The sequence below is a fragment of the Cynoglossus semilaevis genome, chromosome 14 (assembly GCF_000523025.1).
Source record: "Cynoglossus semilaevis isolate Cse_v1.0 chromosome 14, Cse_v1.0, whole genome shotgun sequence".
Classification (NCBI taxonomy): domain Eukaryota; kingdom Metazoa; phylum Chordata; class Actinopteri; order Pleuronectiformes; family Cynoglossidae; genus Cynoglossus; species Cynoglossus semilaevis.
In genome coordinates this window covers 27550355-27565044 of record NC_024320.1, presented here as the reverse complement: position 1 = coordinate 27565044, position 14690 = coordinate 27550355, and the positions used below count along the sequence as shown (strand labels likewise).

Sequence of the window (14690 nt, the reverse complement as noted above, 5' to 3'; positions counted from 1 at the left end):
TAGAACCAGTAACAAAACAAAAGGAAAACAAAACTTAGTCTTTGTCTCACTGTGCTACTCTGTCTCTATTACTTTAATTGCAGGTGAAATTATAGGGTCATTTCTTTTCATACCAGCTGACATACTGCGGTCAGATGAGTGAAGCGGACAGACTGGTAAAACCAGATGTCACAGAAATATCACCGACAAGAGACAGGGGCGTAGAGCAGATTTTTTTTTTTTTTTTTTTTAAAGAAGTGGTTTTAAAATCACTAACAGTTGGGCCACACCAACTTTTAACAATGAAGCTTTAAACCTTTAATATTTACCTACAGACTGTGAAGACTTGACAATGGCAGATGAATGCTCTGTGGTTGACACAGAGTAAACACAGAAGGACAGACCTCCTTCACTGACAACATGCAGTTTTGTTTTCTTTCTCCTATCAACGTGTTCTTTGTTCTCAGTTCACATGTACTTTTTCTCCCCTCGTTACTCACTCTGTGCTGGACATGAAGGGACACGCTCTGCTTCCTGTGAGGACAGAAGAAAAAAACAACCAGCCATCATCTGGATCGTAGATTTCCTTGCTTCCTTTTTCTTTGTTTGTTTGACTGAACAGATGTTTTAATGACATTCATTCTTGAATTGGTTAACTAAAAGGTTCTCTGCTGATATCTTACTCTGTGGACACGGATTAGCTAAATGTCAATGTGTGCATCACAGTATGTGTTTCCTCACAGTCAACTGGGAGGTCAATGCAAGTGTGTGGCAGGCACAGGCCTCGTCCAGATTTCCACTATTTTTCTGCCTTTCTGCTCTTACCTTGGCTGAGAACGGGGACTTAGAGGGCGCTTCAACACTGGGCGTGTGTAGAGCAGTCAGGAGAGGAGGCCAGGCATGAGTCATTTCCTGTAGTTAATAACGAAGAGCGTACTGCTGGTTATAAGCATAGTGGAGGACTCAGCTTCAAATCACAGACTGGGCGTCATGTTTTACTGTCCATTCTAATGCAGGGGTTCTCAAAGTAGGGAGCGGGCCCACATAGGGGTTGTGTAGCAAAGTGTATCTGTATTCGTGTCACAGGAAGATAACTGCATTGTAACTTCAATTGTTTTACTTGTATTTTTTTTTTGGTCACAGTGCTATACTGTAAATAAAATAAAGAGGAAACGTTTTATTAGCTACTTTATTAGCATTAGCTATGAATGCGTTGGCATGTGGCGGGCGAGGGGGGAGGGGCGCTGCAGAGATAGGGGATTGGAGATACATTTGAGTTTCACTTCTGCATCTTTTTTGATAACAATCATCTTAACGTTTGCATTGGTCACAAAAACAGGAGTGAAACACAGATATGGACCTGCTGTTATTAGTCTTTCTGTGTCAGCAGTGTACAGGGAAAAAACGCTCTTTGTAATATTTAGGAATGTGATTTACCATAATAAATACAGATAAATCCACAGACAGCCCATAACAGAACAGATTCATTTTAGTCAGTACTATTTACCCTTCTGTGATTTCCACAGAAACACAGGAATCAGCCACCCTTCGATGGTTTTTTTAGATTTATTTGTATAAACTTTTTTGGTCTTACTTGGCTTCTATCAATAAACACACAACACGCGTTTATTACATTTATTTGTGCCAAACGGATCAGACTGATGTGCAAGTGCAGTAAAATAAATGGACCTACCCTTAAGATGTCTTCAACACAGAGGGCTTCATTTGTCTTGGTCTGTAAAAGTGAAACAAATATTTGAAGTTCAAACTGATTTAACTTGAACCTGGCCTAAACATACGTAGGGTTTTTCTTTGACATTCTCACGAGTATTGCAAAAGCTGCTGTTTATCTTAGAGCTCTGCAGATCAAGGAATGGCATTTAAATGAGATCTTGAGCCTAGTTATATTCTTCTGGCATATAAAAATGTCCACTTTCATTATGGTTGGTCAAGACCACAGAAGCACTGAAACAAACCAGACAAGGGGAGAACAATGAGAGGCCGCATTAGAAACATCTGTCCGTATGATGCAGGGTTATGTTGGGAGGCTGTTGTGTGACAACAAGCTTGTCCTCAAACAGTGGACAAGTTGTTGCAACACCACCTATCAGGCTGCGACAAAGGCTGACCTCAAAAAAAAAAAAAAAAAAATCAGATAAACAGCGTGTTTGAATTGAGTCAACAATCAGAATTTCAGTTTGTTTTCAAACCTCTCTTTCACGTATTTCATTCTGAATGGACACTGAGGAGATAAGGTCAGACTGAATGGGCCCTAAGTTATGCAAGTGGGTGACAAAGCTCATTTATTGTTCTGCTGATGACAGGGTGAAGGTATGATGGTGGGGGGGGGGTAGCTCAGGGCTCACACAAACACAGAGAAATGATACCAGTCAGAGTAGACTTGGTGCCAATGTCCCTAACTTTAACATTTGACATCACCAGTGACGCACAGACAGGGACTGTGGTGCCAAATTAACAGGCAAATTAATTTGTCCTGCCACATATTTTCATACAAACAACATTCCGAACGTCACTAGTCCCAGAAAAACCAGTCCAGCGGTAAACTAGACGTCTAATTAACAACGTTTTCACTGCGTCTACAATCAGCAGTGACAGCTTTATGAAAACCTATTTCGTTAAAAAAACAAACAATTCAAAAGTTATGCAGTGTGAAAGCCTCACACACTCGGTGCAGGAGACAAACTTAAATAAGGAGTGGAGCTGCTGAGCAACGGAGGAATGAGTCACAGCTTAGATATCCTGCTCTGGATTAGTCCCAGCAGTGAAAACAGCAGCACATTTAGCAGAGCGGCTTTTCTGCAGCAGGGAAAGTGGGGGGAGGGAGGGGGGCTGAGGGGGGGGTGAAGAGCTGCAGGTGCAAGGTTTGTGTACGTGTGTGTGTGTGTGTGCGTGCGTGGCCTTAAGTTTATGTTTGACAGAGATGAATAGAACCTAGTTCAGTCAAACCGCTCAAGGCGCTGTCTGAAAGGTCAAAACAAAACATCAGAATTATGAAAAACACATTTCATCCCTGATTCCACTGGTCTATTTATATTGCATGAAAGTTCAAGGTATAGAAGTTCTGAATTTTTTTTTTTCTTGTTTCAACCCACACGGTACTATTTCTGAGCAGCCATCTTCGGCTAACCTAAATATTCTTTTCTAAATTCTGACCTTTTCAGAAGACTTTGATCTAAAGCTGAAAACTACCTTATACCGAATTAAACAAGAGGAATATCTAATTAAAAATAAGAATAATCTTCCATTTTCTGGCCCTGCAACAAACGAGTGGTGAGAAACGACAAGACCAAACTCAGTGGTTCTCCACAAAGAAGAAATACCACACAGGATGTTCAGCAGTGCCGTGTCACAGTGGTTCATTACAACTACAACTGCTACTTACTATATCCAACAACTCCATCCTAATTCTACCTTATGATGGTTATGATTAGTATTAGTCCTCAGTAAAAGAGATTAAATGTCTTGTTGTGTTTTGGTGCCAAAAATTACCCAGAATTCTCAGCTAAGCCAAGTCTACAAGATGATCCACTTACCAACAACGGTGGAAGGGTCTTCATTTTCCCCGGTTGAGACTTGTTGATTATCTCTGGCAGTGGTGCGTACGGCTCTGGTGACGGCTTCAGCTCAGGAGAATCGCTAATCACCTGGTCCTGCCCGTCCATGGGCCGCACATAGGCTGTTGGTTTCTGGGTCATGACTACACTGGGCTGCTTAGATGGAAGAAGTGGAGGAAAAGTCTGGGATGGAAGTGTCTTGGTGCCCTGAGTCAGGGACGACTCTTTAGGGGACAGATTAGTGTTCAGAGCGAGAACATCCACACAATCAGAAGGATAATCTGATGACTCCCGGTGCCTAGCTGAGGTATCCCTGGTGTCCATATCATTGTTATGGGAATGTGGCAATTGCTGGGGCTTATCATCTGACATGACATCTGACGAGACTTCAGTTTTTTTTTGTTGCTGTTGTGCCGAGTTTCCAGTCCGTCCGTCCTGACCTTGGTTCAAGGAAACCTTCGATGAAGTGGACGGATGTCCGTGGTGGTGAGGAGACCTGGCAGCAGACACCGTTACAGACTCAGAGGAGTAACTGCTACACGTCGGGTTTGAGGTTGACATGTAATGGACCTGATGGTGGAATGGAGCTTTAGTTGACTTGTCCGTATTTGGCTGACACTGATCTGACTGTGCAGCAGTGACAGAACCAGGAATGGGTAAAGGCTCCATGGTGAGGGGACTTGAACTGTTCACGTCCTCATAACTGCCCAGCATCCTTTGGATACGGTTGGCCAGTTCATCACCCTTGTTCACCTGTCCACAGAGAGATAGAAGTGTCATAACTATCTCATTTACAAACAGGTTTTCAGAAAAGTGAATTTAATCTTAACATACCTTGACAACCTTAGTTTGTTTAATATATAGATGTTTAAAACTCTGACAAGGTTTTACCACCATGCAACTGTTGACTTTGTCAAGAGACAGAGATTTTCTAAAGTAACTCATAGCCAATATTGTGGTTTCTAACATGACATTTTCAGCAATCATAGCCAATATTGTGCTGGAAAAATGTGGTTTCTAACATGACATTTTCAGCAGGGACCGTTTTATTTTCTACCATTTAGAAAAAGGTTAAAACAAATTCTTACCCATTTTTAAAAAGCTTTTAAAAAATCCCAGTCTTTTTCTGTCTTTAATGATCATTGTAAAGTGACCCATTAGCAGTCCTGACACAGTGACTTATCTTGACTTTACCTTGTACGGCTCCCCAAACAGTGGCACATTCTCGTGGTTAAGTCCTTTGGCTTGGTTGGTGTCTTGGTTCCTCTGTTCCCATGCTCGGAGGCGGAGGAGGTTTCTTTCTTCATTGTATACACTACACAACATTACAAAGAAACAGAGTCTCCTAGATTAAGCCTGCAGGGACATTCTGAAGGTTCAAGATTTAAGGGTGTTTCCTTTTAATCCTCGTTCTGTTTGTGTGCAACAAAATGTTTGTTAAGGTAGAAGTAGAAGAGCTGCATTTGAGACAAACCGACAGAAAATAAAAACACTATATATGATGTAAAAATACTGTACACAATATTGTTAAAATAAAGTAAAAGATAATGTATATGGCAGATGTATGTGTATATACATATATATATGTTTATACTCTACATATATACAGATACACACATATGTACAGACAGACAAATATTCATATATTAAACACTATATAACACACAGAAATAAGACCAGAGAATGAAATGTAACATGATAAAAATAAAATAAAGATATAGTAATAAATAATAAAACATAAATCAGCCACAATATAATTCACATAAGAATTTATCTACTTGACAACAACAACTTATTAAATCAAACTCTGTAAAACATTAAAATAGAGAATTGGATTAAGATATTTGACACTCACCACTGAGCTGTGCCTTAGATCACAACACAACCTGTTCCACATTCTGCTATTTAACATTAACTCAAGATTTTTGTTCAGTTTCTATGCAACCATAACAAACTACAACTACAAAAAACAAATCAAATCTTTACATTTTATTGTTTACTAAAGTTACTCAGATTTAAGGAGTGCAGAAAAGTGGCATCATACAGCAGACTCGTCGACCCGAGGGGCAGAGCTGCACCGTCTAATGGGAGAACATAATGCCCATCGAGCTAAGGCCAAGTGTAATTAGACTAACAGATGCCATGAGGATTCACCAAAACATCCACATCTGCTCTTTCTGGTCCCTGAAGATGTCACACAACCAATTCATGCAATAAAGCTAAAACTGCTATGATTGGGCCTCATCAAACATAGAAAAGCAACTGGCTTCATTTAGTGAAACTTACTGTTAAATAACAAGCTTGAACACGGGCTCCGTGCCCAGTTTATTACTTCCTACAGACTCAGGGTAACTGAACACTAACATGCTCAGATGTTTTTGGCAGATATTTCTCCCAAATTTAGGTGTTGATCAAGCTTACTGGCAGCAACCCCTATGGGATGCTACCATGGCAACAAGTCTAGCAAGTAAAGATTTGGGACCAAGCCAAACAGATGTGAACTTAGTCATCACAGTAACAGAGAAACTGGACTAACTGTGAGGACATCACAAGGATGGGTCAACCAAAGGTAAAGAGACGTGTTGACCCAAGACTGACCTCTCGAATCAATAGGTTGTTTTTTATTTGATAAAATAAATGTTGGCAAAGATTGATAGATGTACTTCATTGATCCAATGCTGAGAAATTACAGTCATAGAGAAGAAGGAAAGCCCATCTTTATTCTTGAAATATGAAGTCCTAATATTTTATGTAGCAACAATAAGCACAACGTTTGAGGGAACAAAAAAGAACAGGTATTAACAATGAGATGTAATAGAATATGAACAAAATCACCAAGTCTATCAAACCCAAGTGGCTACTTAAAAAAAAAAGAAGACGTTTGACCAATCCTTTTCAATATCAAGAATCTGACACTGTGATATTTAGCAAAAGAGTCTTCCCAGTATTATAATCCTTTGTCATCCTAATGCACAGCTCTGTAACTATAAACACTAATGGAGCCGTGAACTCATTTGGACCATTTCACTGATGACAGTAGTGCAGTGTTGACAATTGGTTTATTGTTTACCCAAAGTCACCTAGAGTGACCTGAAGTAAACATTGCACAGCTGGCCTTTAGATTAAGAGGACAAGACCATTATGTTTTGATGTTAGCACGCCGGCTGAAAAATGTAGCGTTTACAATTGGTTTTAACCCTGATTTGAAACTGTACAGTCCTGTCCTATGTTCTAACAACTTATAATGATAAATAATGATAATTCATAACTTCAAACATTAATGAGCCCGCTCCGGGAATTCTGTTGTGATAAGAGCAGAACTGCTCTAACAGACTACCCCTTGGGGGCACCAAGAACTATACGTGGTATATGTGGACCTTCTGCAAGTAAGGCAGATGTGTGAGCAGGCATGATGATAACCGCTACACTGTGGAATACTGTTCCATTTGATTCATCAATAATGGGGGTTTTTTTATACATTGAAAAAAGTCCATTTATTTTGGTCCATTCGCAAAACTTGCATGTGGTCTTGTACGGCGCCACTGCAGACGCTTGAGAGCCACAGGTTGAGGAACCTGTCCTAGTGCGTTGAAAAGTGGTCCTTTTTACAGTGGTACCTTCAATTCTGTACTTTTGCCAAAATTATTTCTACATTTATGTTCTCAACATGGAACAACAGATGGAAGTGTCTGTGCAGCTGAGGGAGGAAAAAACACTCACCCACCACAGAGTCTAAGCAGCATTCTTCTATGGGAATAATGCTAAATTTGCCTCTAGGTGTCTAAGTCCTGAATAGAAGTTAGTGACAAAGTCAAATAGTCAAATAGAGAGTGAAGACTGACACTGACAGGGTGACAGGCCAATTGGATCAGTTTATGGCGTCAGGTGTAGCATGGGGACAAGAAATACATTTCTGTGGGGTAAAAAGCTTTTCCAGGAGATTTGATTTTGGTTTTTTTTGTAATTATTCATTTATTTTTCATGAGTGGAATTTTTATCAATTTTCTTGGTTTTCTGATTTTCCAGAACTCATGGAAACTCCAAACAAATAATGCTGTATAGACAAACCCTCCTACATTGTATATGAAAGTAAAGACTGACACTGACAGGGTGACAGGCCAATTGGATCAGTTTATGGCGTCAATACATTTCTGTGGGGAAAAAAAGCTTTTCCAGGAGATTTGAGTTTGGTTTTTTTGTAATTTTTCATTTATTTTTCATGAGTGGAATTTTTATCAATTTTCTTGGTTTTCTGATTTTCCAGAACTCATGGAAACTCCAAACAAATAATGCTGTATAGACAAACCCTCCTACATTGTATATGAGCACTCACTTGACGTTTACATCATCTATAATACCAAAAAGGTTAGAGAGAAGAAAACAGGAAAACATGACAATAACCATAAATCAAAATAAATGACAATGATTGGTACTTGGGAGACATCAAGTAAAACGACTAGGAGTCAGGAGGACTTCATCACTAATTAGAACAGTACCTATAATGACTTGATAAAGGATCTAGTCTTTCAATTATAGAAATACGCTGAAAAAGTGTTGTAAACAAGGTTCAAAGTCCTTAAATGTAATTCTTCTGCCCACAAATGTTCTCTGTTTATCTTTATGGCGGAGAGAATAAAGCAGGACAAAAATCACATTTTTAAAAAGGCGAAACTAGAGGTGTTACAAATCGATTAAACATCAGCTCACCACTCTCTCAATTAATAGAAATCCTCATAAATAAACGAACTGCGTTGTGAATTTATCAAAGTTATTTTGAGTCATTAACGAAAAGTTTTAGTTCATTATATTCTCTTATTTAACATTTACCACAAACATGTTGTGCAGACACTGCTGAAAATGCCAACCTGAGCAGATTAGCTGTCGTAAACACCGGTGACCCGGACTATCAGCTGGGTTTAAAAATGAGTTCGGGCTGATTTTCCAGCTGATTCCTGCCTGTGCTCATTAAGAACACTGCAAAAACGTCACTCCTGCCTGACTTATTCTCCCATTTCATAACTTTTACTGAAAGTTTCACACTCACACGGCTAGCCGCTGTTGTGCACGTTAAATTTACCAGTCAAATTTAGACTCCGCAGTGGGAGTGCGGAGCAACGGCCCCGCAGCTAGCAGTTAGCCGCGGATGAGTCTGCCTACCTCGGCTGAGATGCCATGGTGCTCCTCCTGCTGCTGCTCGTCGTGCTGCGGCTCTGGCTGCAGGCGAAGTTGGCTGTCATGTGCTGGTGACAGTCTTCAGCGAGCTGCCCCTCTTGCCCCGTCACATTGTGGTAGCTCTGAATTGGATTAGTTCATTTAAAATCACTGTCAAACGGCAGTTGTTTACGAATTGTCTACTAGTTCCCTGCGTGTTTGGGTCGACACTCGTCTCTTCACTGCTGTCCACTGGACTGTTCTACTCTTCAACCACCCGGGGACCAGGAGCGGATTTATACACTCAAAACTGCACTGAACTCTCACAAAAAACACCCAACATACTAATTTAACCGTTCACAGAATTAACACATTAAAATGGCTACAGCAAACGCAATAATTATTACTCTTATTTCTTTATTTTTATAGTTTGACCAAACTTTTAAGCGCTACCCCTGTGTGTCCGACATGGTACAGTCATCTGCTATCTGGGACTGAGTTTTTCTCTTACTTCAGACTGTCGTCGCCAAGGAAGACATTTATTTATTTTTTTAGCTGTAGTATTTTTAATGAACACCTTTATAAATATGCTGGTTCTCATAAGTGGCGATTCCGTGGCCATTTTGAATGATCTGACTGTCTATTAATTATAGTCTGGGCTTTTAAAGTGAAGTCCTGATCAACTTTTAGCATTTTTCTTGGTCACGTGGTTTTCTTACTCCACAGCTTTTTGTTGCCTGTAATAGTATATATATTTTTTGTAAATCTTTGTTACATATAGTTAATTATTTAATTAAACGTTTTCCAGAATTTGGCCTTTTTAAAATAAGAAAAATGTATTTAAATGATATCAAATAATCTATCTTCTTGGTCTCTTTGGACTACATTTGGGTTTTGTTTTGTTTTGTTTTTTGTTGTTGTTTTATTTTGTATTACTGTACTTATTTGTCAGAAGTTCTACTTGACGGAATTTAGACATTTCAGATAAGTTTATATTTTTCCTGTCTGGGTTGTGATTTTTCTGTGCAAAACGCCCCAATAATGAGGCATTTTAAAGGTAATTTTGTATCTTACGAACATTTCCTAGCCCTTTATTTTCCTCTAAATGAGATTTTAATTCCGCGGCCACACTTTAGCACCTGTGATAATGCAGTTAATAAATACATCGACGTGACTTTTAACAACAATGTTGTTTAAATCAGCAACACATAAGACAGTTTATATAAACGCTAGTGTCACAGTACATATACTGTAGATATAGTTATCACAAAAGAATCCCCCGCCCCCATAATGTACCACAATCCCTCACATATATTTGCACTGTGGTTGGGTTGCCATCCAGTGGTTAGATGACACATTACTATTTCTCAGTGGAAGTCCAGTAGGTGGCAGTACATTATTTCCAATGTAGTACCTGAATAAATCACAAACAGAGCTGAAGCTTCATCTTTTATGAAACCACTAATATAATTACACAGCAACGATGTCTATGCGTCTCAAAAACATACATACATACATACATACATATATATTAACAGTTATCCATTATCAATATAATTCTACAGTTAATGGCAGGAACAACCAACACATCTCATATGCACATTATAATCTTTATGGAACCTTGCCTCAGTGAATACATCTAGAACTTCGGCTGTAACAAAGATGAACACGCAAAAGCCATCAAATACATTGTTTATATGTAGAGTATTCAAATATTAAAAAGACTGTAGTAGAGTAAAATTCATACTCACTCTGATATGTTTACCATGAGAACAAAGACCATCCTCTTATTTACCTCACCATATGTAACATTAAGTAGAAAGATAGGATTTCAGTAGTACACTGTCATGTTATATTACCAAGATAACACATATTTAAAAAAAAAACACAATTAAATAATACTTTTTTTCATTCACTGAACAACGCCGTACTACTTTTGAAGTATCTGGATCAACAACAGATTTAAGCCAGTGTAACATATTGTTCCAACTAATTAGCAGTATATCGTTCTAAATGGCATGTATTTAAGTCAAACCTTTTTAAATGCATTAGTTTGACAGTCAGTCTAGAAGGCTATGCACTGCTGGAATGTAGCAAATACACAAAACAAGTATATATATAAATTATTTATATATATATTTATGTAATATCAACTTTGTTTATTCAGATTGTTTTTTTAATATCTATTTTTCTATATCTCTTCTCCTTGGCCTTTGTTTTTGTTTTGTATTTTTTGTTCGCAAGAAGACGTTGACTGTCTGATTTTATGTTATTGCTATTTTATGTTTTAATGTTTAATTACATTGTTTATTATGTTTTATTATAATGTTTATTATGTAATGATGTTTCTCTTTCCGATGCTTTTATTTATGTATCTGTACACTTTGGCTAACAGTTTTATAACGAGACCTTGGAATATGTATACTTTCCAAAAAGGCAGCTATCGATGAACTCGTAGTGATGAAGACCGACTCTTTTTATTGATTCGAATCTTTGACTCTCGAAAAGTAAAATGAACGAGTCGGGAACGAATCTTGAACTAATCATTTCATTCGTTTTACAGCAGGTGGCGCTTTAGCTCTATTGTGGGCGTTGTAAAGAAGGCTGTGGTTCTCCGACACTAAATACTGAAGGCAACATGGTTTGCTTCTGCTGACAAAGTCTACAAAGTACACAAAATGCCATAAGCAATTAAAGACATGCGAAAAGCTAAGAAATAGAACCACACCACAATGTGAAGATGAATGAGAGCAAAAGAGACCCGAGCTCTGAAATGAAGCGAATCTGCGAGAACGAAGCGAAAGATTAGTTCACAGCAAAATATTAGTTCACAGCGAAAGATTAGTTCGTAGTGAAAGATTAGTTCACAGCCATAGATTAGTTTGCAGAGTGATTTGTGAGCATTTTGAACGAATCATACGAACACATTTCATATGACTCGGGAGTCACGAGTTCATTTTGAACGAATCACTCGCGAACGACACATCACTAATGGAAACTGGAAAAAACATCTCAATGAGTTAATAAATGTACGGAGTTAATCAGTTTTAAACGCATTTTAACACGTAGAAATAGTGGGAAACTGCCGAGTAAATAAGTCAGACAGATATGAACAAAGCAAGTTTTGTTTTCTTCCGCTCAACAAATCAACAAACAAGTGATTAGTACCCTTAGCTAATTATTAGCTTATGGTCTTTATCTAATTACACACCAACAATGACATAAGAGAAATCTTTTTTTTAAAAAAAGGGAAAACAGTGATACAAAGGGCATCTGTCTGAACTGCCTTTTTATAACAGTGCATCTTCTTAATTAGCTTAATGATAATCCCTCGAGAGGTTTTTCTTTCTTTTTTTTTAGTAAAACATCCAGATGGTATGTTTTATCCCCCGCTTTGTTAGTTCGACTCAATTGAATTCCTCTTCCAGAAAGTGACCACAAACGGAGGACATTTCAACCATCTGTCCAACAGGTTGTCTTGCTGATTGACGATGCGAATGCAGAAGAGCATCTCAGACTCTTGCATGCTGAAATGCCCTGTGACGTCATAGCGGAGGCCGCAGTCCTCCGCCAGCGTTGTTGGACTGGTGTGTTCAGTCAAACGGTTGTGTCCACCGTCAGTAGATTGGACGTCCAGTTGTCCATGTCCAACTGCAGATATGTTCACAGGTAGCACCACGTAGGCACTGTGATAGTTCTCACCAATGATGCACTGTAGCTCTATGGGCCAGCAGTATTCACCAGTATTTACTCCTGGAAAGAAGAAGTGATTTAGTGTCTGTGTATATGAGTTCATAAGCTACTGTTTTAACACACAAAAGACACGCATAAAAGCAAGGGGAGTGACTAATGAGTAATGGGAGTTTTATGTGGACATTTTACTTTTGGCTTGGGCTTTTAATATATAGTATACAGTACACGAGGTGTGGGCAAACTGTTTGATCCGTGGGCCACAGTTGGTCCTAAATTTGACAGGGGGGCCGGGTCAGGAGCCGATAGATGGAGCGTTCATGTGAACCAAGATAAATGACATGTAAAAGTCATGCATAAAGGCTAAATTAAAGGCTAAAATGCTTTTTAGCCTTCTCTATGCCATATTTTCATATATTTTCTATAGGGAAAATATGGGCATTGGCGAGAAAAGGCAGAAGTAAAATCACAATACAAACCAATGCTATAATTTGGACAAGTTTGACGGGCCGTATTACAAAGCTGAATGGGCTGCATCCGGCCCCCAGGCCTTAGTTTGCCCATGCCTGGTATACACCATACATACATATATACATATATATAGACATATATATATATATACAGTATATAAACATTTTTTCAACATGGACTAAATAAAATTGATTAATATCACAAATAAGCAGCATTATATATGAGACAATATATGAAATGACATATTTCTAAATATTTTTAAAATTAATTTAATAATCATATCCACTTCTCACTGCTCCTCAAGTTTGGGCACCACTTTATAAAATATATATGAACCCTGACCTTCCTCAACAGATGATCCATCAGCATTTAGAGCTGCTTATTTTTAGAACAAAGTACGAAGCACTTACATGGTGATATTTTCATGCTAACCCATAATGCATTTGAAATGTGATGATTCTTACCTTGGATTGAGTCGTGAAATCTTATGGTGTCTTTGTCCTGGAGTTGTAGTTTTCTGACGTACGTCAGTTCAGTGCAGTCCATTAAACAGCCATTTGTCACTATGTTGTTTTTCAGTTTTGGTCTCAGCAGGTTGTCCCTCTGCGAACATTCAACAGCCCCTGCAGCTAAAATAAGTGAGGGCAGTAAAGCGAATTGCCACCAAACAGAAAATGTTTTTAGCATCATTTTCTGTAAATCATTGAATGCTCTGTTGCGAGGTCAAATTCTCTTGTTCTCCTGCAAAGCTGCAGCTTTGCTTTGGATTGCGATCTATGGTTTATGAGCGCAGCCAAAGTGTCATCAGTGAAAATACAGGTAAATTAAAGCTCAAAGTACAAATGTACACAGTCTTGTCAAAAGCAAAAACATGCGTCTCTTCCCCTGACCAGCGCCTGAGTTTCTGAAGAACAGTGCCAACATTTCCTTTTCAGTTTTTTCCCTCCCTCTTCAACATTTCCTCCACTGCTTTTCCCTCCCTCTGGTTATGTGACTTTCTGGCAGAAATAAAAACTGATCAAGGGCCAAGAGTCAAATCAAGAAAATCCAGTGAAGTTTAAAAACACGTGACAACATGCATGGTGAATTAATCAACTTTATTATTATATTATTTAAGTTGTACTAATGTTTATATGATTATATAGAACAATAAAAAAAAAAACCAAAGTACCATGTAATGTATTGCAGCTGAGTGGCAGTTATCGCAAATATGTGTGGTGAGGTAAGATGAAGCATACAACAGTAAAAAGAACATTTAAAAATAAAACAAGATCACATCAAATAAGAAGGGTATCAATGACAGCTGCAAATACAATTACTCGTTATATATGAAAATAAAAGCAGTGTGAAACAAACATTCAGAATGATTTTCTAGATCATCACATGACCTGTAAATAGATGATAATCAAATTTAATAGCAGAATTAAAAATAGAAAAAAAACGACAATCAATGCCATGTTAACATTTTTTTTTGTTCTAGGTTTTCAGTAAGTTGGAACTTCTCTTTAAATATCCCTCTCTAAAAATTGCCTTTTTGGATGTGTTTTCTTTTTTTTTGCCAGTGATTTGCAGATTGATTTTCCATGGTGGGATTGAATTGACTCACAGTGCAGAAAGGAGACAACTGGCAAATCAGAGTATTTGGCTCCAACCAGTGTCAGATTCCTGAATGGAACACCAAGTAACCAAGTCCGGCCCTAATCATAGTTCTCTAAATTCATAAGCTTGGAGGTAAACAAGCTACAACATAAAATCAGCAAATCATATAACATGATTTTACAAATACATTTCAACACTGTATCATTCTCTCTGGTCGTAACACGG

The 14690-nt window shown here is 38.3% G+C and overlaps 1 protein-coding gene across 2 annotated transcripts in view; it reads right to left on the bottom strand.

The window, feature by feature from the left end:
* aff1 (AF4/FMR2 family, member 1) overlaps nucleotides 1-9202 on the bottom strand; it is an 18522-nt gene extending 9320 nt beyond the window's left edge. The window contains exons 1-6 of one of the 2 annotated variants that reach the window (XM_008326236.3): nucleotides 8712-9202; nucleotides 4749-4869; nucleotides 3534-4307; nucleotides 1673-1714; nucleotides 805-891; nucleotides 480-513 (exon numbers count right to left, since the gene is read on the bottom strand). In XM_008326236.3, the coding sequence (XP_008324458.1) occupies nucleotides 480-513; nucleotides 805-891; nucleotides 1673-1714; nucleotides 3534-4307; nucleotides 4749-4869; nucleotides 8712-8791 (1138 nt within the window). In that variant the 5' untranslated portion in view covers nucleotides 8792-9202. The remainder of the gene's footprint in view (nucleotides 1-479; nucleotides 514-804; nucleotides 892-1672; nucleotides 1715-3533; nucleotides 4308-4748; nucleotides 4870-8711) is intronic. The other variant, XM_008326235.3, reaches the window with a different exon arrangement.
* Nucleotides 9203-14690: the final 5488 nt, after the last annotated feature.